General features: G+C 49.0%; 1 protein-coding gene across 4 annotated transcripts in view; it reads right to left on the bottom strand.

The window, feature by feature from the left end:
* Positions 1–5,722: 5,722 nt before the first annotated feature.
* The window catches only part of MGMT (O-6-methylguanine-DNA methyltransferase), a 294,387-nt gene continuing 275,901 nt past the window's right edge, over positions 5,723–24,208 (bottom strand). For all 4 annotated transcript variants that reach the window (XM_030940954.1, XM_030940953.1, XM_030940955.1 and 1 more), the window contains 2 exons: positions 14,117–14,256; positions 5,723–6,040 (listed from right to left, as the gene is read on the bottom strand). In XM_030940954.1, the coding sequence (XP_030796814.1) occupies positions 5,831–6,040; positions 14,117–14,256 (350 nt within the window). In that variant the 3' untranslated portion in view covers positions 5,723–5,830. The remainder of the gene's footprint in view (positions 6,041–14,116; positions 14,257–24,208) is intronic.

The raw sequence follows: 24,208 nt of genomic DNA, 5'->3' as shown, positions 1-24,208 counted from the left end.
TTAAAATTCCCCTTCCTGAAAATCAACACAGTGAGCAAAGCCACAAGAGGAAGGAGGCACCTGGAGAACCTGCCAGTCCCAGGGAGCGCCTGCCCCGGTTGGATGGTGCCTGGTGAGTGCAGATGTCTTGTTGCCACACCTGGAAAACCTGCCAGTCCCAGGGAGCGCCCGCCCCGGCTGGATGGTGCCCGGAGAGTGCAGACGTCTCGTTGCCACACCTGGGAGCACTGGGGCTTTTGCTCAGTATCATACACTTACACGATGCCTTTCATCTGGAAGGATCTCATGGCTTCCTAAAATTTAACTCTCCATGGGGACTGTTTTACCCCCAAAAGAAACACATCATGGGAATGAATTAAAGCCTGGGGTTGCTGAGAAACGAAGCCTTCTCTGTCCAATGGGGACTGCAGGGCGGTCCCCCAAACCCTGGGTTAGCGCCAGGTACGGACACCCTCCTTGTCTGGTTAGAAAGTGGGCAGTGACAGGAAGGTGATGGTCCCCACCTAGAACCGAAGCCCTCTCAGAGGCCAGCCTAGAGGGCAGAGCTTTCCCACTAAGGCCCAGGGCGGAGCGGCCTTTGGGCAGGGGACTCAGGGCCAATTCTGCTGCCTTTGAGGACCGCCTGCTTTCTCAGGACCCGATTCCATGCTCCACACATGCTTCCTCGTCACCGGCCAAGTATCACATCCACTTCTTCTCGTAGCCATGGCAATCACAACACACAAAAGCAATCCTTTTTGCACAATATCACATGTTGTTTAACGTTAGGACCCTGATACTTTCTCCAGCTGGATTTTCTTAATGTGAGTCAACAAATCAACCTGGAAGCACGTGTTCCGCTGGTGTTCGGGGTCCAAACAGCAGTGCCGTGTAACTCCAGACTTGGAAAGAACTATTGGGTGTACATGTGTGTGGTGCTGTGTGTATAACTGGGGGGCTGGCTCAGCCCCCGGGTAGAAACAAGAAGAGACGGCCCCCTTGCCCTAGGGCTTGAGCATCTCTGCTGAGACCATGGGCACCAGCTGCACTCTGCTCAGACGCACTCCTTGGGACTCACTCGGAGCTGAGAAGAACTCCAGCTTCTCCATGGCAGCAGATCCATGAGATCCTTCTCCACCCTTCCTCTCCGCACTGCATCAGAGTCCATGACAACCAAAGCTCAGGGGCTCTGCTCCGCATCCTCAGGCCACGGCAGAAACAGTATCTGTGAGGCTGACCACATCCCATCTGCAGAACGTGCCTCACTGCCCAGGTCCCCACACTGCCAGGGACTCTCAACAGCCCGGAAAACGGCAGCTCGAATAGAAGTCTTTAACAGGAGGGTGGAAATTTCTTCCTAAAGGCTCCCAACATCGATACCATACTGTACGGGATCCATCTTAATTACTGTCTATGTGGAATTTTTTTCTGGTGGCTTTTTTTTCAACGAAAAAAAACATTGATGAGAAACTTTAAAGGCTTGTTAACAATGTCCTTTCATCAATCAAAGGTGCTGTCGGGCTGGGCTCTGCCGTCAATTCGCACCTCGCTGCCCAACATCCACTTCCTACTTTCTCATCCACCCCCACCTCTGCCCCATTACAGATCCCTGTTGCGGCCAACCCGGGTGACGGAGGCCAGACGTTTCCCATCTGTCAGCAGCTGGAGCCATGGGGTCCCAAGGACGCTGGACGGCTGCCCTCAGTGGCTTAAAGACAGGTCAGTACCTGCAGTTTCTCCACCTTCCCGTCCCTTCGACAGACAGACAGACAGACGGGGTTGCTTGGCAGAGGTCTTGGGCAGAGCTGTGTTTAGATCTCAATGTCTTCCAAACTGATAAGTAAAACTGATGTGAAGCTTAGCTCTTTAAACACAAACTTTTAATCAAATGCCCATGAACAAGAAAGCAAGCAAGCAAAAAACCCCACATGGTCTGAGGTCTGAGGGAAGCCAAAAAATTTAAATCCCCCACCCCAGAGCCTTGGACTGTTTCCGGGGACACCACTGCCCCCACGGCAACAAGAAGACATGCAGACAAGACAGGTGAGGCCCGAGGGCATCCCAGCAGCTGTGGCTGAAGCAAGGGCCGTTTAGGGACTGGTCTTTCAGTAAAATCTTCTTAGCAAAATAAAGCACTTTCCCCCTTGCTCCTACATGAAGCCAATTTATCTCTCACTTCAGAATCCTCCTCTGTGCTGTTAGAAGCCCAAATAGCACGAAGATCTGCAGCAGCATGAACAATCTCACATCAGCTCAGTGTGACATCCTGCCCGCTCCAATAGGGTGAAGTCCAAGCTAGCGCCACTGCCCATGGTCACAGCTACGGGTGCATGGACAGCCAAGGTGGGCAAGCGGCAGATGAGACAGGGAGGGGCGTGGCCCCCAGGGCTGTTCTGTCCTCCTAGGCCAGGTCAGGGGATACAGCAAAACCTGGAAACGCATTTCTATGAGGAGGATGCCTTACATTGCTGCGAGAATCTCACTGATCCCCCTGAGTCTCACTGACTCCCCAGAGTCTGCCACTCCACAGGGCTCTGGCTGGTCACCCCACCACTTAGGTTTCTCAGCAATTCAGGTGGACGGGATTTTATCCTTATCTTACAGTTTTGTAGGAAATAAGTCCCAGGATAATACTGCTGTTTACAAACGATTTAAGAAACAAAACTGGTGGTTTCAGTGTAAACATATCTATATTGGACTTGCTTGGCCCCTCCAAAAGGGATTCTGGAGAAGCATGTGGGGCGCTGTGCACCAGAGAAGCTTAAGTCGCAGAGATGGTTTCAGTCGCTAGCACATTATCCAGCCACCCGTGGGGTGTTCAGTAAGCTGTTTCTGCTGGGTAAGAAGTGTATACGAATTACAAACCCCAATTAAGTTCTCTATAAGGTGAGTTTGCCCACTTCCTCTGCAATGCCTGGTGCCTGCAACCTTCACATCTGGAAGTGCAAATTCATGCCCATAAGAAGTTCTGCAATTCCTCATGCGAGAGCTCTTCCAGGCTTCCTGATTCCGCATCAGCCAACACCCTAAAGTGCGCGTTTGCAAGGTCATAGCTTCGCTTCTCTGGCCTTACAGACTCACCACTGGAGGCGGCCACAGGACACGTGGAATGTGGGTGGGCTTACTGGACACTTCTGTTCCCAACAGGAAGAGAGACTGGGAGGACAACCCCTCACAAAACTCAGTCTCCTGCGTGGCCAAGGGCAACTTATTTTTGCTACAAGTGTGGTTCTGCAAAAACAAATATTACTTCTGACTCTCTCATTCTCTCTGCAAACAGGTGAGCGTGGTGTGGCCGGTCTGAGCGGCTGCCGTGCCACGGCGGGTCTCGGTGTCAGCCTTCAAAGCATCACGGTGCTGGAAAACGCGACAGGGTGAGGGGGACCCGGGGCCAAGGCCGAAGAACACAGCTTTCTTGTTTCGACATTTCTTTTTATTTGGAAAATATTTTTGTATTTCTTTGTGCCTTCTCTCTCCCTCTGTATTTTCACGAGCGGTGCTGCGGCTTGGAGCCAGAGCGGCTCTAGGCGACCCGCGTGCTGGCTTTTCATGTCGGCCTCAGCAGAGCTTGTCCTTGGAGCGGTACATGGCCCCGCCGGTTTGAGCCCTGCTGCTGCGGCTGTCAGAGGGAACCTCGGGGCATCTATCAAGCCTGTTCTGACAGGGCCGCAGAAACCCTCGGAGAGCAGGCAGAACGTGGTTTTGTACTGCACCAAGGGCATGGCCCAAACAGGCCCACCTGTGTTCCCAGGCCACACAGATTTGCTGGCTCACCTTGGACGGCTTTGATGGGTGGGTCCCCTGCCACCAGGTGCTGACCTGGATCTGGGGGCTTGGTCCTCACTGTCTGCAGTCATGTGGCCCCAAGACCCGCCCTCAGAGCCTGTACCTGATTAGAAACCTGGAGATCTCACTGGGAGGCTCCCATCCTTCATGGGACCCAAACAGCGGAGGCAGCCTGCCTGCAGCGTGTGTGCCTGCTGGTCTCCCTGAGACCCTGCAGAGGGCAGCCTGCAGGGTCTCAGGGAGCACAGGGAGCCATCGGGGTGCCGCCCAGCCACCCTCCTTCCAATCCATCCTCCAGCAGGGATAGTGGTGCCGGGGCCTCCCCAGCACACCGCACGGCTCTGGCGCCCTCTGTTGGAAAGCACTCGCCGCTCGCACACCCGGGCCCCCAGGCCCCGAGCTGGCGCCTCGGAGAAAGCTTCTGTTCTGTTCCTGCGGAGAAGAAAGCGTGCCTGGTGACCGGCCATCACTGGGGAGGGGCATCATCTGTGGGGGACGCAGGGCACCACCTCCGGGGCACAGCGCACCCAGCTATTCCCACTCACCTTCAGCAACGTCCAAAATAACCAGACATCCTGCGAGTCCTGACGGGGACGCGGTGTGTGGCGCCTGAGGCCTGCCGGGAGCGAGGAGGCCCAGGGCCTGTCCCACAAAGCAGCACGTGTCTACGTGACCTGCTGGGTGACTTACCCTGCTTCAAAAATACCAAGAGTTAAGACAATGGGGTAAGAGTCACATCACTTCATGTCAGAGGAAAAACCCAGATTTTGGCTGATGCCAGAAAGAGATATAATAAATCATACATCAGCGAAAAAAGTCTGCAATCAGTTTTCCTTTGTTGGTGTTAAGACAACATGAAATACAAGGCAGGTCCCGATCATACACATTGTAAGGCCCCGTTTTCATCCGGGCCTTGGTGATGTATAGAACCGCACGAGCTTCCCCGCTGTGGCTCACACCATGGCCAGGAACGCTGGCTAAGAACACGGTGCTCTAGTGCACAGCTGGGTGCGGTTTGTTTTCTCTATACATCATATGCTCTGTTTTATTTCTCCATATGCAGAGCTACAGGTTTTCCTCTGGCTTTTGGATATAGTTAATTATACTGCTAGCATGACAACACGATAATGAAGTATCAGACAGCAGCGCACCGCCCAGGCTGGCAACCCTCCCTGCTGCCATCAGTGACATGAGCTGGCCCACCACAGTCGTGACCTTTGACTTCCAGGATCGACATTGGGGTGCTGGGGTCCTAACAGGCCCATGGTCCCTGAGGCCCCTTTGGGGCAGCCCCTGAGATGAGAGGGCCCGTGTCCCTTCCTACCTGCGCCCAGAGCACACTAGGCCAGCGAGTATGGAGCGAGGGTGAGACTCGACTTCAGCTCTCAGAGAGATGCAAGCTCCATCGAACCCGTGTCCAGAGAGCTCTTTGTCTTTCCAAATTGGCAAATGGTTATTTTCTACCCACCGGATACAGACCGTAAGTGGATGTATCTTGCATTAGCCTTTTTGGCAGGTAGGAAACAAAGCTAGAAAACCTCTGTAAGCATGGACTTCCATGGCCTGTTCCCGTTTCCTTCAGTGAGACCTGAGTGTGGGATGCTAGGAACTGTGAGTGGAAAATGTCATCATAGCTGTGGACACAGCCAGGAAGGGAGGCATGGTGGGGATGTGCTGGGGCAGGGCCAGCTTTCCAGTGTGGATGGCCTGGGACAGGCCTTAGCTGGCTCTGGACAGTGGCTGTGGCAGCCGTCTGTGGCCTGATGGTGCCAGACTGTCCCATCCTGGGCTGTGGCCCCAACATGAGCCAGGCCTTCCCCACTCACTTGGCCTGTTTTAATGGACATGAAAAATAGAGCAAGGACAGCTTTAGAGAAGGAAACAAATGTGTGTAGGACCGCGGGCGTCTGAACTCATCCTGCTGGAAAACACGGAAACAGAGAGGCCAGACACGCTTGTTCCCAGGACACTGCCACCTCCTTTAATATAGTGGTGCCTCCACACCCCATGTCTGATGCAGTGTTACACGTGTGTGTCGCTCAAACATCCATCCTACCACACACACTCAGTCTCGGCCAGCAGGCAGGGAGCCTGAGGTAGCCCCCGCTCTCTTGAGCCAGGCCCCTGCCAGACCTGAGCTCCCTCCCAAGCCTGGCTTCCCCGCCCGGTGGCCTTCGTGGACCAGAAGCCATTCCTTCACGACCAGCCCTCCGGAGTAGTTGCCCACCGCTCCGCTGCTGCAGATCACTCTGTGGCACGGGATGAGGATGGGGACCTGGAAGACAGGGAGGCAGCCACCGTCAGTCAGGGATCTGGACAATGAGGTCTTTGGGGTCAAGGCCAAAGCCCTGATTGATAGGAGTCCTGTGCCCACTAAGCAGGGGCCCATGCCGGGGGCAGGCTGTTGGGATGGGTGGGTGCTAGCTATGTCTCAGCATGAACTCCCCTCCCCTGAGGCCCTTGAGTCCCTGGAGGTCTCGGCATGGGCTGGGGGAGGGACGAATGCCCTGAGGTGGCGTGGGGCATCTTCAGAGAATCACTTTATGCCAAGATTTGGAAGGAGAAAACTGAATTTCACCCGGTGAGTAATTTACAACATTCACTTACAAAATGGAAAACTACATTTCCAAGTTCTGGTGGTATGTGACGCTCTCAAACACTCCCCCAGACACCACCCAGGCATCACAGGAAACATCAGAGAAGACCGTACCTGCACAGGCCTCTCCAGCCCATGGCCGGCCAACTGTGGCTGTGGGCCCATGCCGCCCACCACCTGCTTTTGTAAATGAAGCTTTACTGGAACGCAGCCACGCCTTTTTCTCCATACTGGCTGTGGCTGCTTTGCCAAGCCTAACATATTTACTCTCTGGCCCTTGACAGGAGGACTTGGCCAACCCCTGCCTCACGCTGTGCCCAGGAGCAGGATGTGTCTCCCTCTATAGTCTTGGGGTGCTTGTAGGGGTCTGAGAAGCTCCCTGGTCACCCCCACTGGGGGTAGGGCATGCTCAGCTCCTCCCAGACCCAATATCCCTCCCTGCCCTCAGCCCTCCCACAGGCTGCTGCAGCCTCCCCACTCAGGAGCTCGGGGAGACAGAGCTGTCATCCAGCCATTCACCTGAGAGTGATGCTGAGCACACACCTGTCTTAAACTAGCAGAGGGGCTTCAAAAAGCGAGCTTGCATCACAAGGAAAACCACCCCCACCCAACCAAACAGGAAGCAGCGATGGTCAAAAGGGCTCCACCCAGGGACCCAAGGCAGCGACGCTCTCAAGGTGCCATCTGCACGTTCACCCAAACTCACCCACAGCTCAAGATGCTGCCATCCTCATCCCGCATGTGAGGCCAGGGCTGGCACCACCTTGAAAGGGTGAGGGCATGGCTCCAGAGAGCTCCAAGTTGCAGGCAGTGACTCCCACGTGGCTCCCATACCCCCAGGGACAGGCCTCTGGCTGTAGCCTCCTGGGGCCTCTGGCAGTGCCCGACCTGTTATTTCCTAGCCTGGAGCCAGCACGATCCGGATCTGTGGCTGACCTAAACTCAGGATGCCCTGTGCTGATAGGGGCTGATCCAGAGTGAGGACCACAACCACACGGCCATGCACAGGCCCCGGGTCCTGCCTACCAACTGCTTCTTTATGGTCAGTCCCACCAGGGGAAGGGAATCCCTGTTCCCTCCAGAGTGGCAGGCGCCTCCTTCAGTGCAGTCCTCAGGGAGACTCTGCCTTGGTCCTCTGGCATTGCCTGAGCTGTGTAGACAGGAGGAGCTCCATGGGTCCACTGTCCGGCTGAAGCTCTGAGAGCCACCTGTGGTGGGTGGGGGCAGGTGCTGTGGCCCCTGCCTCTGGTTTCCATGTGGGTGCTGGCCTCCTCCACTCTCACCCCCACAAAGGAGAATGAGTCGCTGACCACCGATAAGGGAGGAAGAGGGGTACGCCCAGCTTAGCACTGTTAGGGCTCCTGCAGGTGACCTGTCTGCCCCCGGGCTCTGGGCACCCTGATCTCTTCTGAGATGGTCAGTCCCTGCCCTGGTTGGGGGGCCTGAGCTTAGCCAGAGGGGACAATGATGGTGAGTGTAATTCTCGTGGGAATTACTGGGAAGCCACCATGGCCATGCCACTGGCCCCCCACCCGCCCCCTTCAATCTTGCATTTATCCTAATAAAGCTAAAATCTTGAGGTCTGCTATCCATTTCTCAGTTGGCTCAGAAAGGTGGAAGACAGGGATGTAACATATGGGCATCTCTCTGGTTGTCCCCCTCTGCCTGGGCAGACAGGGATGGCCACACAGCCTGCATGGCCACTGCAGGGGACTCCAGGGGCTCCAGGGCCATGTGCTTAAGCATCCCAACAAGCAGTTACTGTGAAGAGCTTCTCCAGAACAGCTTCCCAGGAGCATGTGGGGAAGTCTTGCACAGATTTCTAAGGCAAGAAGTGGCCGGAGAGCCTCCCGGGCAACAGCCTTCATCCCTAAGTAGCTCATGCTACCTGGGGAGCAGGTGCATGGGTGGGCAGCCACTAAGGGGCCAGGACGTCTTGGCAGATGTGTTGGGGGACATGCCTCATCACCGTGCAAAGCATCACAGTGACTGCTCTGTGAAGAAGGTAAACTGCCAATGCGCATAACCACAGGAGCCAGCGCGGGCTCCAGAGGAAGGGGGAAGGGCCCCAAGCTTGCTCTGGAAGGTTCTTGGCTGGCACGACATGTGGAGGGCATATGGGAGATGTCTAGGGACCGCTTACTGCCTGGCCCCCCTTACTCCTGCATCCTGAGCTGGAGGGCAGCCCACTCATCCCCACAACCCAGATGGCCCATACACGCATGCTGCAGACCTGGGGCCTCTCCCCAGGCCCTCACACATGGCTGCCCTGCTCCCAGCATCCTACCCTGATGAGAAAAAACAGCCGTTCCTACAGGATCCCAAGGATGAGGTATGTCCAGGCTACCCCCGTGTATCACTCTGGGTACCCCTGGGTATCACTCCGACTCCACTCTTCTTCTTCTCTCCACGTATCCCCAGCTCAACAGAGAGATGATTTCCGCCCATGCCCAGCTTCCCCACACTCCACCCTTCAAAGCCAGTGAACTGGACAAAGCAATCAGTTACTGGTCAGGTGAGCTTTTAGAGGAAGCAGCTGGGGGCGTGGGTCCAGCGTCTCCAAGCTCTATTTCTTGGGCACCTCTGCTTCCTAGGGAGGTGATTCCTATCCTTGCATCCCCTGAGGCTTTCGGGGCAGGCAGCTTGTGTCACTGTCACACACGGACCTGCCACACAGGTTTCATCTGCTGGGTGGCCCTCTGTGGGGCCCAGCTACACACGTCCCTGAGGGAGGTGGGGGAAGCCCCAGCCCCCAGCCCCCCTTGGAAAGGGTGCTTAAAGCCCCTGGGAGCAGGTATGCCTGTGCCTGATGCTGCTGCATCTTCCACCCCAGCTATGGCCCTCATCACCCCCGCCAGGCCCCACCAGGCCTGTCAGCCTCCAGTCGAATGGAGTCTCGTGCCCAAGTTCATAAGGCTGTTAAGTGGCAAAGAAGGGGCTCTAATCACTCTCCTGCATGGCTCCAAGCACCACACTGCTCCTCCCTGACGTGGACGGTTGAGGTGGGACCTTGTGGGATGGCAGCCGGTGCTGGCAGATGACACGGCTGCAAGATGGGGCTCTGGCTTCCCGCACATCATGCAGCTCGTCCTGATTTGACGATGAGTTTGGGTCACCATGGTAACTTGCACCAATGACGCAGTCTAAGAGGCTTCTGATGACTATGACATGGGAACACGCAGGTGGCAGAGGGCTGACTGTTTCCAGCGTTGAGTTTAATAGAGTGAGGTGTAGTAACTGCCAAGTTCTGGAACAGCCGAGAACCCATCTTCTGGAAGGAGTCACAGGAAATCTCCAGGTTGGAATATTTACCCTGATGGACGATTTTTATCAAATACAACAGTGCCATTAATAATTGCTGTGAGGGCATTATCAGATAATACAAATTCACCTTTTTGGCTGATAAAGAGGTAGGCATTTAATTCAATCTCGGTTTATAAACATTTAGGCACCAATTCAGTTTTCCTGCCTAAGAGCAGACTTCACAGCAGAGCTTCGGTTTTTCTTCTCTCCCTCTCCATGAGCTATGAAATTATAAAAATGAGTAAAATAAACGCGTCTCCCTCTCCCTCTTCCTATACATCAATGCAGAGGCCAGGACAGACAGCACGGAGTAACAATGACCCCGACAGCTAGGACCAGTCCTCACCTTAGCATGCTGTGATGGGGAAGAGGTGACTTACCAAATAGGCACTATTTTTACCATCAGAAATAGGAAACGCTGCTTCTGTTTGTGTGAATTTTGGCGGCAGGTTTCAGACTATTAAAATAATGAAACCTGCTGAAATGTATCGGGGCCCTAAGGACATTTTCAAAGGATCCGTACCCTCTATGTCCTCTCCTTTAAAGCATGTGCTGCATAAAATGTAATTTTTATCAATAACCAAGAAGCTCATAATATCACAGCTGCATTGAAATCTTCATGCTGTGAAATCTAATTCATCCAATACGCGAATCCATCACTTATGCAGCCCCTTTCTCAAATGCTATAAAACTTCCAAACCCATAGATTTGTTTCCAACAAAAATAACATGAAGGGGACTTTCAATCAATGATGGAATCCCTCTGATTCTGGTACCAGCTGAATATTTTTTCCAGCTTCGCCTTTGTTCTTCTGGGCAGCAGCCCACAAGGGAAAGAGCTTGTTTTCACTTGCAGCCTCATCAATACCTAAATCCTGGTGAACAAGTGACACCGAGAAGCTGTAATCAATAGCTCCCTGTGCGTTTTTTTCTTCTGGTCAAATGGTTCAGCTCCACTGACAACCCTGACACTTAGAACATGATGCTAAGTCTTTATCAGCAGCCATCTGGGTGACTGGCAGAACAAGACTCGGGGGGTCATTAACGCTCATGGCAATCTGTGAATAAACTAACTCCTCAGGAATGCATTTGTTTAGAAAAAGGTGGGGAGACTCTCTGTGCAATGTATCGATTGCCTTTGAACTGCATTTAGCAAATTCTGTCTGAGGATGAAGAGGAAGGGTGCTTTGTGGAGGGGGTGGGCCGTAACGAGTTTTCTACTCAATATACTGGGAAACTGACCATCCTCTCCTGCTGGGTTGGGGAGACAGCCTTCCAGGAATGCTGACCAACCACCTTACACTGGCTGGTGAGTCCTTCCTGGAAAATTCTGGAGAAATCAAGCTCCTAGGATAGAGGAAACCCCTGCATGGCAAAAGCCATCCCTTACTCTGGTTGGGGAAGAGAAACTCATGCCGACAGCAAATGCAGTAATATGAACCAGCTTGTGCTCCTGTTTATTGCAAGCCACCTAAGGAATTAATGCACAATGAGCTTTACGATGTTTTCTAACATTCCAAGTCCATTTTTCACTCCCCTCCCTTAAATGCACAATCACTCTATTCAGCCTGAATATAAGGGAGGTTTTCAATGAGCGAGTCTCAGCGATGCACCGTCTGGGCTGGAGTGGATGTGTGCAGGCTTCCGGCTGGGACGCTGCTGTCAGCGCCAAAGGGAAACATTCCTGAGGACACTGACAGCAGCAGTGGCTCACTGCTGGCCAGGGCTCTTCCTCCCTCAAGTCCCTGGGATACCTTTTCATCCTCCTAGCCCATTCTAATGAGGTTTCTAATGGGAATTTGGGAGCCTGTCAACCTGAATGATAGTAAGCTATGTAGCTGAAGGCTTCTTGCAGGAATATCTCTGGTATATCTGTGCTATAATTTGAGGCGTTTGTGGGCACCGTAGCTGCGGGTCCTGCTGCAGCCTCCTCCTCAGGTTGAAGGTCACTGCACACGGTGGAGCTCACAGAAAGGCCGCGGGAGGCCACCACCGCCTGGCTGCCCTGGGCACAGGAGGCATGTGGACGCTGAGAAGGGCGAGACTTGGTGCTTGTAGAACCCTCCTGCCTGATGCTGTGCTCACCTCCAGTCTTGGCTTTGCCATGTGACGGGGTGTCGATGTGTGGACTTTACGGACATTAGGGTTTTATACCCTATGTGATACTACTTTATACACTGCAGTGACTGAGGTCATACTGGAACAGAGACACTCATAGAGATTAATGGCAGGAGAAGACAGTCACGCTGGTTTGCAGAACAATAAATGTCTCCGAATATCGCCACAAGCAGGATTGCTAACCAGCGACGGCATCTTCACTGCAGAGTGAGAAACTGCTGGCGTCATGAAAGGCTGGTGGGGGAGAGTGTTGCCACGCTGCACATGTCAGTCAGTGGAGCTTGTCTTTACAGCAAAAGGGGAGCTGCACACACGAGGGAGTGAGCAGAGTCGGCGCCCACTGACGGCCCCACTCCCATCTTCATGTGTGTGTACAGAGGCAGCAGAATCCACCTCAGCGAGGAGAAGACAAGGACTTACTCTCCTCAAAGGGCACAAAGAGTAGACACTGCCTGAAACAGTCACTGCACTGATGCAGGAAGAGGACCCCCAAAACCCCATTTGCATCCACAGTTCTCATGGGCCCTACATGGAGCCACCACACAACGGCATCTGAGCTGCCTTTTCATCAGGTTGAACACCTCAAAACTGACTCACAGCCGGGGAGAAGACAGCGGCCTTCCAGAGAGGGATGTAGGTTAAGCTTTACTGGGAAATGTCAAAAGCCATCCTCAGAAATTTGATTAGGAAACATCTCCCAACGTGCCGTAAAAATCAGATCCCTACGGCGTGGTGCAGATGTTTTACGACAATGTAGCTGAAGACGCTGCAATTAACGTGCAACAGGTGCAAAAGAAAGGGCCAACTGCACCCACCAGCCACTGTCACCAAAACTGAGGACAGGAAGAGATGGAGGAGGTGGGGATGGTGGCTGTCCCTGTGGTATCTCCCTCCTGGGATATTTGGGATATTTTAATAGGGCAGAAAGCTCACCTAGATTAGGGTGTACATTACGACAATGAAATCCACTGCAAACCTACCGGACTTGCTTTTTAGGGATTAACAATACAGTTTTGTGTAAAAGCCTACGTAACTGTCATCTCCTAGAAACGGAGGCTCTGCCCCCGGGCTGCCGCAGCGGGCAGCAGGAGCAGCAGGCTGTGGTGTGAACTCGCCGGCTTCTCCCGCTGTGAGCAGGGATGGAAACAGTTTTGGAAACCGACAGCAAAGCCACAGCAATTTTTCAAAAAGCAAGGCCTATCTGATTTAGTAATTTCCCATCCCCTGATGGAGTGATCATGTTTGTGCTCCCTGATCAGATGGTATGCTTCCATCGTGTTACAATCTTTCATAGAGCTTTCGGGAGAAGACATTGTCAACGTGACCACACACCCTCACTGGGTGAATATTCCAGGGGCGTTCTCAAGGTTGTGTGGGTTCTCCCAGTGGGCCATGCAGATGGGGGCACCCTTCCTGACCACACACAGAGGCACGCGTGGCCTTGGCCAGGCCCACATGGCATGCTGTGTGTTACTTCCCCCTTCATGCCAGATGGCCTGTGGCCCAGTTGCCAGGCCCGGGTGCTGTGAGATGGGACAGCAAGGGCACCCACGTTGCCCCCAGGCACCACAGGCCATGCTGCCCACCCATGCTGTGTCCCGGTTGGGCCTTGTCCTCTGGGGAGCACGGCCTGAGGCTGCATAGGCTGGGAGCCTCGAGTTCAGTGAAACCTGACTGCAGACGCATGGGAAGGATGAGGACACAGAAGGGCTCTGGGGAGGCTGCCATCCCCGGTGAGATAGGAGGTGTGTGGTCCAGGTCCCTCGTCCCATGCTGCAAGCCCTCCCACCTTGTGTGCTCACGTGTGATGCTTTAGCTCTTGAGACCCAGGGAGCCCTGGGCCTCAGGGGGACTGCAGCCCACAGAGAGATGGGGTTGGATGTACACCCTTGCTCGGCCATCCTGCTAGGATGCAGGCACCTCGCAGATAGGCCTTTTTGTCTGTTTTGTTAGCTGCGGTACTCCGGACACCTAGAAGAGTGTGGACCATAAAACTGGCACCCAACACTTCCTCCTGATGAGTGAGCAGGTGGGGCCCCCTCTGCCTGCTTGCCACTCCTCTAGGCTCCCTCCTCTCCTGCTCACTGGGACAACCAGGAGCTCATGCAGTGGAGACATGCTCCCGGGGTGGGGGAGCTTCCAGGAGTGTGGTGCTGGGGTAGCCTCCCTGTCTCTTCTGGAGGCACCTGGCACAATGGTCCTCATCACAGATGTTGCCCCTCTGCCCACCCCAGCAGCACAGCCTGCCTTCTGGGGAAACACGTGGGATCAGATGACACCCTGCCGCCTGCATGCACCCGCCACCCACAGCCATGCCCGCGCCATGAGAACTCACAGGATTGTTTCTCATTGCTCCTCCCACAGCTCGCGCGGCTTTGGGGTTGCCTGCCAGGGCTGCTAATTGCTGGTAAGAAATCACTTCTCCAAATTTCACAACCTTCAGCAGCTTCCATAACACCTGTCTGGTGAATGACTCTGAAAGGAAGAATGCAGGATGATGTTATTTGGACAAACGGCTCCAGCAGCTCTGATATCAACAGCCGCTAGTCCCAAAACAGGAAATGCATCGACACAAATAGAGGTGTTACACTCAATTAAAACACAGCCTCCATGCACCGCTCCGCCACCACGTCATCAGGCAAGGAGACGCGAGTGTGTGGCAGGCCACCACGCAGGCTGGCCCCTTGGAAGGCATCCCTGGAGCTGGCACTGCAGGTTTGCAATTTTCTTTCTACCTTCCCTCCAACCCCGTGTTCCACGCGGGGTTGTGTGTGCCACCCTTCTAGCGACTGGGCGTGTGTAAGTGAGCGCATGGTTCAATTAATACACACAGAAGTCCCTGCTGCCCGCTTACTTGGAAATCTGTTGTACTGCTGGTTAATTTCCAACTTCAACTGGGACAAAGAAGGCAAAAGCAGCCACAGGCCAGGCTGAGATATTATGCTGGCTGTCCACATCCAGCCGTGCGCGGGATTCCCCCAGCTACTGCTCGGAGTGCCAAGCACCACAGTACGCAGGGGCTGGCGGTGACCTTGGCTATAGGCATCTTTAGTGAATGGGGCTGCAAAAATAAAATGACTTGATTCCCATTTAAATTGAGTAACCACATCCAACTGCATTTGTGCCGCACCCTGCTGCAGGAATGAGGAGGCGATCGCAGGAGAACATTCTCTCCCTCTGCCTCCAGGTTTCAGAACTGTGACCTGGGAGTGGTGTCGGCGGGAGAGAAACCCGGGCACGTGAAGAAGGCCTGTCTGAATCAGTACCTATTGTCTTTCCAAGAGGGACATGCAGCTCGGGAGCACTGGAGACAGAGCCACGTCCTCCACTGCAGGGGCTCCAGCCCTCCAGGGACAGGAGTTTCTGAAGAGCGGCAACAAAGGGAAGGCTTCCGCGGGCAGGAGCGATGTTCCGAGTGTGTCCACAAGAACACTAATTACACTTGGTGCCAAGCTGGCAAAGTGCGATTTGCTTCTTAAAGGACACACACCCTTACATGTGTGTGAAATAATAAAAATCACTTCTTAACTGAAGGGAACGATAATCACTTCACTGGGAAAAAAAAATCTGTTTAGTCTTTATTATAACATTAAGCAAATTAAACATCAGCATAATCCAGGTGATACTAGAAAAGGGTCATCAAAGAAATTAACTTTGTTGTTCATTAATTTACATGGATTAGTGGAGGGCAAAAAGATAGCAAATGTGCTCTAGTTTTTTATGATATAATTTCAAACTGTACACCATTTGTGGCAGGAGGGTGACTTTGGGGTTAATCAGACTGATTTGTCCTTTTAATTGCTTTCTATTCAAAGAAAATTCATTAGATAATGTTCTCTTCAAAATTCATGAATCAATTTAACTGAAGAAACCACATTAACAGCTTCGGGTTCATTAGCACATGCAGTTGTATTACCGGCTGATGGCTGGGGGGTTTCCTTGGGCAAATGCACTCTGTTTACTGTCATTTCTTCAGAAAGCATTTTGAAATCAAACTGTTAATCATTATTATGGTTGCTGTTGTTGTTATGCCTAACTTTTAAAAAAACCAAAGCAACGCGAGGTAGCCTGCTGTTGACCTGGAGGAAAAGAGATTTCGGGGACAGCTGTCTTGGAAAAGCAACAATGAAAGCAGCACGTCAATACCGCAAGAAGCAGAGGCCAGTTTCCTGTCTTCCTCGGCGAAACAGAGTTGGTGGTTTTGTTTTCCATGCTTTCTGTTAGGTGTTCTGGGAGAACGGCCTGGAACTTTACTAAACTTGTAGGAATGAAACGAGGGAGGTGTGTGCAAACCTAACCGGAGTGCAGAGCAGTTCCGAGAAACAATGGCACGGTTCCAAGGGCCTCATCTGAGCGCCAGCCTCGAGTGCTGCTCTGACGAATTGCTGCCAAATTACGGAGCACCTTTCTTTCCAAGTGTAAAAGTATCGTATAATAAAACAATTATATGTCCATAGATGAGCACAGAGTTTATCAAACATGTTCAGCTTCATTGTCAGCTTCTCATGGGAAACCATTTCTTAACTGGTCCGTACCAGGCAACATATGAGGAAGTATAGCTCAAACAATGCAGTATTTAGCAATCAGGCACCTGATTTTACAAATGTATCTGAAAACTCAGTTTCACCCTGCAGTAAACAAATGCAGTAATTAGTTGAAGCAGCTCTCAAAGAGCACAGTGCTTCTAACCCTAGCCTATGTGGAATCACATGGCTGAATAACACCTGTTCCTGAAGAGGGGCAACCCTTGCTGTTAAGCATCATTATCTAAAATCGAGTGAAATCTACTCACAGACATTCACAGACATTCACAGACATTCACTTCTGTGGAAAACAGAAGTTCTTGAGGTTGAGGTGACCACATCAGTCCTCAGTAGCTGGCACAATCACTTCAGGTGGCCCAAAGGGGCAACCATTAAAACAGCAGCCTTCTGGTCCAGGTGCGGAGGCTCACACCTGTAATCCTACCACTTTGGGAGGCCAAGGCGGGCGGATCATGAGGTGAGGAGCTCGAGATCATCCGGGCCAAGATGGTGAAACTCCATCTCTACTAAAAATAAAAAAAATTAGCTGGGCATGGTGGTGCTAGCCTGCAGTCCCAGATACTCGGGAGGCTGGGGCAGAAGAATCACTTGAACCCAGGAGGCAGAGGTTGCAGTGAGCTGAGATCGCGCCACTGCACTTCAGCCTGGGTGACACAGCGAGACTCCATCTCAAAAAACAAACAACACCCCCTCCCCCCCAGCAGCCTTCTGTCTTTCGCCATGGGCCTCCCCAGAGAGCAGCCCTGAGACCTGGGGGCTCTGTGACGCAGCCTCCGAATGCCACATTCTGGATGTTCCTCTCTCTTACCCCTCTACTTCCCTTGTTTCCTTCCCAAACTCACACTTGCTCCTGCCTGTCCTGTGGTGCTGGGTACCTTGGGCTGGGCTTCTGTGGTTGGGGTCAAGGGAGAGGACCTGCTTCTTGGAGTCTCTGCATCTGAAGGACATGGCTATTTTCATTTCGGCTTGGAAGGCTATTTAAATGTGTGTACCAGGAGGCTGAGGCAGGAGAATGGCGTGAACCTGGGAGGTGGAGCTTGCAGTGAGCCAAGATTGTGCCACTGCACTCCAGGCTGGGGGACAGAGCGAGACTCTGTCTCAAAAAAAAAAAAAAAAAAAAAAAAAGTGTGCACCCGTAACTGCCTCACCCAGAGAAGACTGCTTTCTAAACTCTCTGCTTGCATTGTGCATCCTCCACCAAGGGTCTGGGTGCCCTTTTCTGATGCTGGTGACGGGAGAAATCGTTCGGTTTCACAGACACTGGGTTTTTACGCAAGGTGTTTTCATGCCACGCCATGGAGTGGAGCTCGAGGCTCTGAGCAGGCCTGACACCTGAACCTGGACCAACTCAGCCAAACCTAGCTCCAATAAGGAAGACAGCACACACCAGAGCACGGCAGGAGGACATAGACCAGGACCAGCCTGGGTCTGCCACCACTGAGCTCAGACACATCACTTCCTTATCCTGGGCGTCCATCTCTCCTCTGTGATAATCTGCTAAGAGCCACCTCAGCAAACACGCCTGTGTATCCACTGCACACAGCCAGGCTCAGAGCACAGTCAACAGCAGGGCTGGCCAGGCAGCTGGCCTTCTCTGAGATCAGGGCTCAGACAAGCACTGAGGGTCTCTTCCCTGGGAGGCAGACCATTATGCTTCCAAGTTCTTGAGGAGGAGTCTCCTTTCCCTCTACCACCACGGCTCCCTGGGTGGTGACCTGTTAAGGTCCGTGTGGTTTCCTGGGGGGAAGGGGTGTCCTTCAGTAGCCCAGATTTTGGGACTTTTCCTTAGCCAGGCTGCAGCTAGCAGGGACACACTCAGGCCCATACACACAGGTGCTACCTGGGAGGCTGTGTCTGGGGAGCATCTCAGTAGCTGTGCTGTGGCCATGGCCAACAAAGAACAACAGAGAGCAAGAAAGAGCAGGGCCCCAGCTCCTGCAGGATGTCCCTGTGTAGCAGCCACTGGCCTGGAAGGGGAATCCCCAGGAGCTGGTGTCCCTGGCACAAGTCACAGCTATTTGATCTAATGCTGCCTGGACATCAAAAGCAGCCAGAATAAACTAACCCAAAACATTAAGATGGAGGGAAAGGGGGATTCTGGTTCCAGGTAAAATGAAGCAAGCATTCCATACTCGTCTCTTCTACTGAATGTCTTTATAAAACCTGGACAGAAGGCACAGAGCAGCTCTGTGAGGGCTGGGAAGAGTCAGTAGTAGTGAGCAGCCTTGGAAAGAAGGTAAGAATTTCAAGTATCACGGAAAAGATGAATGGGCTTCCTGGGTTATCCCTCTGTTGTCCTCAGTCCAAACTTACTACAGCCTGAGCCCTGGAGGCAGAGCCTGGCACAGCTGGGGAGCCTCCTAGGGGTTCTAATCCACTTTGAAGAAGGAAGAGCATCTCCTACTGCTATGGTTTCAATGTGTTCCTGTGTTGTAAACAACTGCCACCATGACAGTGTAGAGGTGATGAGGTCATGACGGCCCCTCCCTCAGGAATGGATGAATGCTGCTACTGCTGGAATTGGTTATCAAGGGACTTTGGCCCCTTTTTTTTCCTGTCTTGCATGCTTGCTTGCCATGGGATGCCTTCCACCACGGATGGGCTCAGCAGATGCTGGCATCATGCTCTTGGACTTCTCAGCCTCCAGAACTATGAGCCCAATAAATTCCTATTCTTTATCAGTTACCCAGACAGCAGTGTTGTTATAGCAGCAGAAAATGGGCTGAGACAACTATGTTCAGGGCAAGTGAGGAATCATCCCTTTTTGGTGTTATCTCTGAGCCCTTGAACCTCAGCTCCTCCCTAAGCAATCCTGTGGTGTGGGTGACAACAGGGGTCACAGGAGCCCAAACCAGTGAGGGGGAGATGGTCACTTTCTGATGGGAAGAGGTATGCTCCCCCTAAGAGGTGGGCGAAATGTCTTTGCTTTTTACCTCTGTCTTCCTGATGCTTGGACCCAGATTGAGGTTTAGTAATAGGAAGAGTTTAGCAGAGTGGGGTAAAGCCCTAGCTGTCTGTCCAGGGGACTGAAGAGGGAGCCCTGAGAACTAAAAAGTGCCAAGAAGATTGTGGAGGAAAAGGAGTTCATGGAAGCAAACCAAAAAGTTGTTGATAAATTTCTGGATTCACCTGTTCAGGTGAGCTGTCTATTTCCCCGCCTGTGCATAATGTGGATCTGACCCTAAGCCACAGACTTTGAGAACTGATGTAAGAATTAGGCACTGCCAGTTCCCAAACTGGCTGGTGAGTGGCGCACAAAAGGACTGATCTTAAGAGGACTGCAAAGCGTTTGAAAATTGAACAAATATTGAAGGCTGGTCAGAACTTATGAACTAACTAAATCCAACCAGGTTGACTGCCTCCTAAAACAAAAATATCAACATCATCTGTAGGATTTACATAAAACCCAGAGTCTTATAATATTCAAAATGACCAGGATACAATCCAAAATTACCAAGCATGCAAATAATCAGAAAAATAAACTCACCAGGGAGAAGATAATCAACGTATGCCAAGGCTGAGATGACCCAAAAGTTGAAATCATCTGACAAAAAGTTTAAGGAAGCTGTTATAAAAACGCTGCAAGGGAAGACACTCTTGAAACAAATGAAAAACACAAATAGAAGCTATCAAGAATAATAAAGTAGAAAATTTAGTATTGAAAAATACAATAACCAAAATTAAAAACTGTACTGCATAGGATCAATAGTAGAATGGAGATGCTGAGAAAAGAGTCAATAAAACTGAAGCCAAGTTAACAAAAAATCATCCAAACAACAGAAATCAAAGTATTTAAAATAGATAAAAAGAGAACATGTGAGACAAAGTCAACAGATCTATTTATGTCACTGGAATTACAGAAAAAGAGGAAAGAGTGTAGTACAGGAAAAAATTCAAAGAAATAATACCTAAAATTTTGTCAAATTTGGCAAAAGATACACAACTGTAGATTTAAGAAGCCCAGAAAATTGCAAACAGGACACACTCAAAGAAATTCATTCCCAGATAAATCATGATCAAACTGTTGAAAGCTTCGGAGAAAGTCTTGAAAGCCGCTAGAGACAAACAATGCATCATGTACAAGGAAACAGTCATTTGAATGACTGTGGAATTCTCATCAGAAACTACTGAGTCCAGAGGAAGTACAACAGCACTTTTGAAGTGCTGAAAGAAAGAAAAAAACCTGTCAACTCAGGATTCTATATCCGATGTTTAAGAATCCTTCAGGAATGAAGTTAAAGACATTTTCTGATAAAAAGGAAAATCTAAGGTAATTCATTGCCAGTAGATCTGATCTTTAGAATGGCTAAAGGAAATTCTTTAGAAAAAGGGAAAATGATGGTTATAGTTATCCATATACTTACTCTAGAGAAGCTTGGAACATCAGGAATGCAGGCAGAGTAAGAAAAATGTAAGTATATGGAAAACTGTTACAGGCTCCTTTCCTCAAGTTTTTCAAGATATGTTTATTAGCCAAAAGCAAAGCAAAAATTATGACATGTGAGATGAGATTTTCAATTTATGTAAACATAATGCATGACACTATAATGTAATGGGAGAGTTAAAAGGATCTATATAGTCATAAGATTTCTATATTCCACTTAAAAAGGTAAAATAGTGATTCTAATTAGACTGTGAAAGAAAAGTATTATAATCCCTAGAACAGTCATTAGAAAAACTATATGAAGAGATATAGTAAAAAACACAACAAATAAAACAAAATACTAAAACCAGTTAAAAATAGCCCAAAAGAAGGAAGAAAGAAAAAGGAAAAAAAAGATGGAACAAACAATAAAATGTTAGACCTAAATTCAAACATTAATAATTACACTAAATGTAAATGATCTAACCACACCAAGGAAAAGATAGAGACTGTCACAATAGTTTTTAAAAACATGCACAAGAAAATGTTGTCATAAGGAATTCACTTCAAACGATACCTGTAGGTTGGTTAAAAGAAAATGGATAGAAAAGGGTATACCATGCAAACACAAATGTAAAAAAAAGTTAATACAAGACAAAGTAGACTTAAGAGCAAAGAAAATTCCCAGAGGGTAAGAAGGATTATTACACAGTGAGAGGGTCAATTCACAAAGGCAATACATCAATTTTAAATGTATATGTGTCTAACAACAGATTTCAAAACTCATGACAAAATTCAAGGAAAATTAGACCAATCCAGAATTACATGTGGAGACCTAAACACTTCTTTCTCAATAATCAATAGAACTAGGTGACAGAAAATCAGCAAAGATACACAAGTAAAAAACACTATCAACCGACTGGATCTAATGGATATTTACAGAACACTCCACTCAATAACAGTAGAATCTACACTCTTTTCAAGTGTACATAAAACACTGACCAAGACAGGCCATATTCTGGGCCATAAACCCTAACACATGCAAAATGACTGCAATCATACAAGTTACATCCTCTGATCATAATGGAATTAGACTAGAAATCAACAAAAACCATAACAGAAAATTCTCCAAACATTTGAACAGTAAACATATCATTTCTAAATAATCAATAGGTCAAAGAGAAAGTCTGAAGGAAAATTAAAAGAATATACTGAACAGAATAAAACTGAAAATAAAGCATATGAAATTTTATGGGACAAAGCTAAACCAATATTTTGAGGAAAATTTATAGTATTGAATGTCTATATTAAAAAAGAAAGGTCTCAATAATCTAAACTTCCAACTTAAGAAACCAGAAAAAGACGAGAAAAATAAACTCAAAACAACCAGAAAGGAAATAATAAAGGCAAAGGCGAAAATCAATAAAATTGAAAACGGACAAATGATAGAGCAAAATCTGTGAAATTAAAAATGAGTTTCCTGAAATGATCAATAAAATTTATAAATCTCTAAAAGACTGACAGAAAAGAAGAAACAAATAAGCAATATTAGGAATAAAAGAGAAGATATTGCCACAGATCCCACAGATATTAAAGAGATAATAAAGTATTCCCACAAATAACTGTGTACTAAAATCCAGCAACTGTGAATAGACCAAATTATCAAAAACTACAAACTACCAAAACTCATCCAAGATGAAACTGAATACTCCTATAACTATTAAAGAAGTTCAATTCATAGCTTACAATCGTCTGAAAAAGAAACCTCTAGGGCCAAGATTATTTTACCAGTGAATTCTAGAAAATGCTTTAAAAATAAGATTGATTTGACTTAATTTTTTTCCACAGAAAGGAACATTTTCTAAAGTGTTTTATGAGACCAGCACTACTCCACCATCAAAACAGGAAAAAGTCACAAACCAGAAGAGTACAGTTCAGTATCTCTTATGAACACAGGGTAAAAACCCTCAATAAAATATTGGCAAATCAAATCCAGCAATACATAAAAAGAACAAGACATCAAAATTAAGTGGGGTTTGTCCCAGAAAAGCAAGGCTGATTCACTATTTGAAAGTAAATCTACATTATGAAACTACAGTATGGATGTACCATAGTTGTTTATCCATTCACCTATTGAACGACATTTTGGTTGGTTACAACTTTTGGCAGTGTGAGTAAAGCTGTTATAAACTTTCACAGAGGCAGGATTTTGTGAGGATGTCGGTTTTCAAATCAGTTGAGTAAATACCTAGGTGTGCAATTGCCGGATCGTATGGTAAGACTCCATCAAGACAGGGTGGCATTGGTAAAAGAACAGACACATAGGTCAATGAAACAGGCACACACAGATATACAATCATTCATTGGTATCCATTGGGTATTGGTTCCAGGACCCTTCTAGAATACCAAAATCCATGGATGCTCAAGTCCCTGATATAAAATGGCATGGTATTTGCATATAATCCGTGCATTTCCTTCTCTAGACTTTAAATCATTTCTAGATTACTTAGGATATCTAGAACAATATAAATGCTATGTAAATAGCTGTTACACTGTATTGTTGAGAGAATAATAAAAAGGAGAAAAAGTCTGTACACTTTCAGTAAAGATGCAACTGTTCTGTCCTTGTTGATGAACATTTTTTATCTGCAGTTGGTTGAATACATGGATGTGGAACCCATAAATACAAGGGCCAAATGTAGACTTTGACAAAGATCTTTGACAAAAAAAGCAAAAGCAATTCAATGGAGAAAGGATAGTCTTTTAAACAAACGGCCCTGGAACAATTAGATACCACATGAAAAAGAAGTGAATCTAGATACAGACTTTATACCTTTCTCAAAAATGAGCTCAAAATGGATCATGGACCTAAATCTAAAAGGGAAAATCATAAACTTTCAGAACATAACATAGGAGAAAATCTAAGCAACCTTAGGTTTAGAGAAGAGTTTTTAGATACAACATGATTCATGAAAGAAAAAATAAATAACCTGGACTTCATTACAATTAAAAACTTCTTTACTGCAAAAGATGAGACTCTGAAAACGACAGACAGACTGGGAGAAAATATATGTAAGACACATATCTGAAAAAAGGCTTGCATCCAAAATATATTATAAAAAGACTCTTAAAATTCAACAAGAAAAAAGTCAAAAAACCCAATTAAAAAATGGGCAAGTCTTAACAGACCCTTCACCAAAGAATATATACAGGTGACAAATAAGCACAAGGAAAGATATTTAACATAATTCGTCTTTAGGAACTGCAAACTAAAACAATGAGTATGACTACCATGGCTTTTAGAATGGCTAAAATCCAAACACTGACAGTACCAAAAACTGCTGGCAAGGATGTGGAGCAAAAAGGATACTTAATCTTTGCTGATGGGAATGGAAAATGGTACAGCCACTTTGGAAGACTGTTTTGCAATTTCTTTCAAAGCTGGAGTCTTACCATACGATCCGGCAATTGCACACCTAGGTATTTATTCAACTGATTTGAAAACCGACATCCTCACAAA

Source organism: Rhinopithecus roxellana, chromosome 11 (genome assembly GCF_007565055.1).
Source record: "Rhinopithecus roxellana isolate Shanxi Qingling chromosome 11, ASM756505v1, whole genome shotgun sequence".
NCBI lineage: Eukaryota > Metazoa > Chordata > Mammalia > Primates > Cercopithecidae > Rhinopithecus > Rhinopithecus roxellana.
This window is presented reverse-complemented; position numbering and strand designations above follow the sequence as displayed.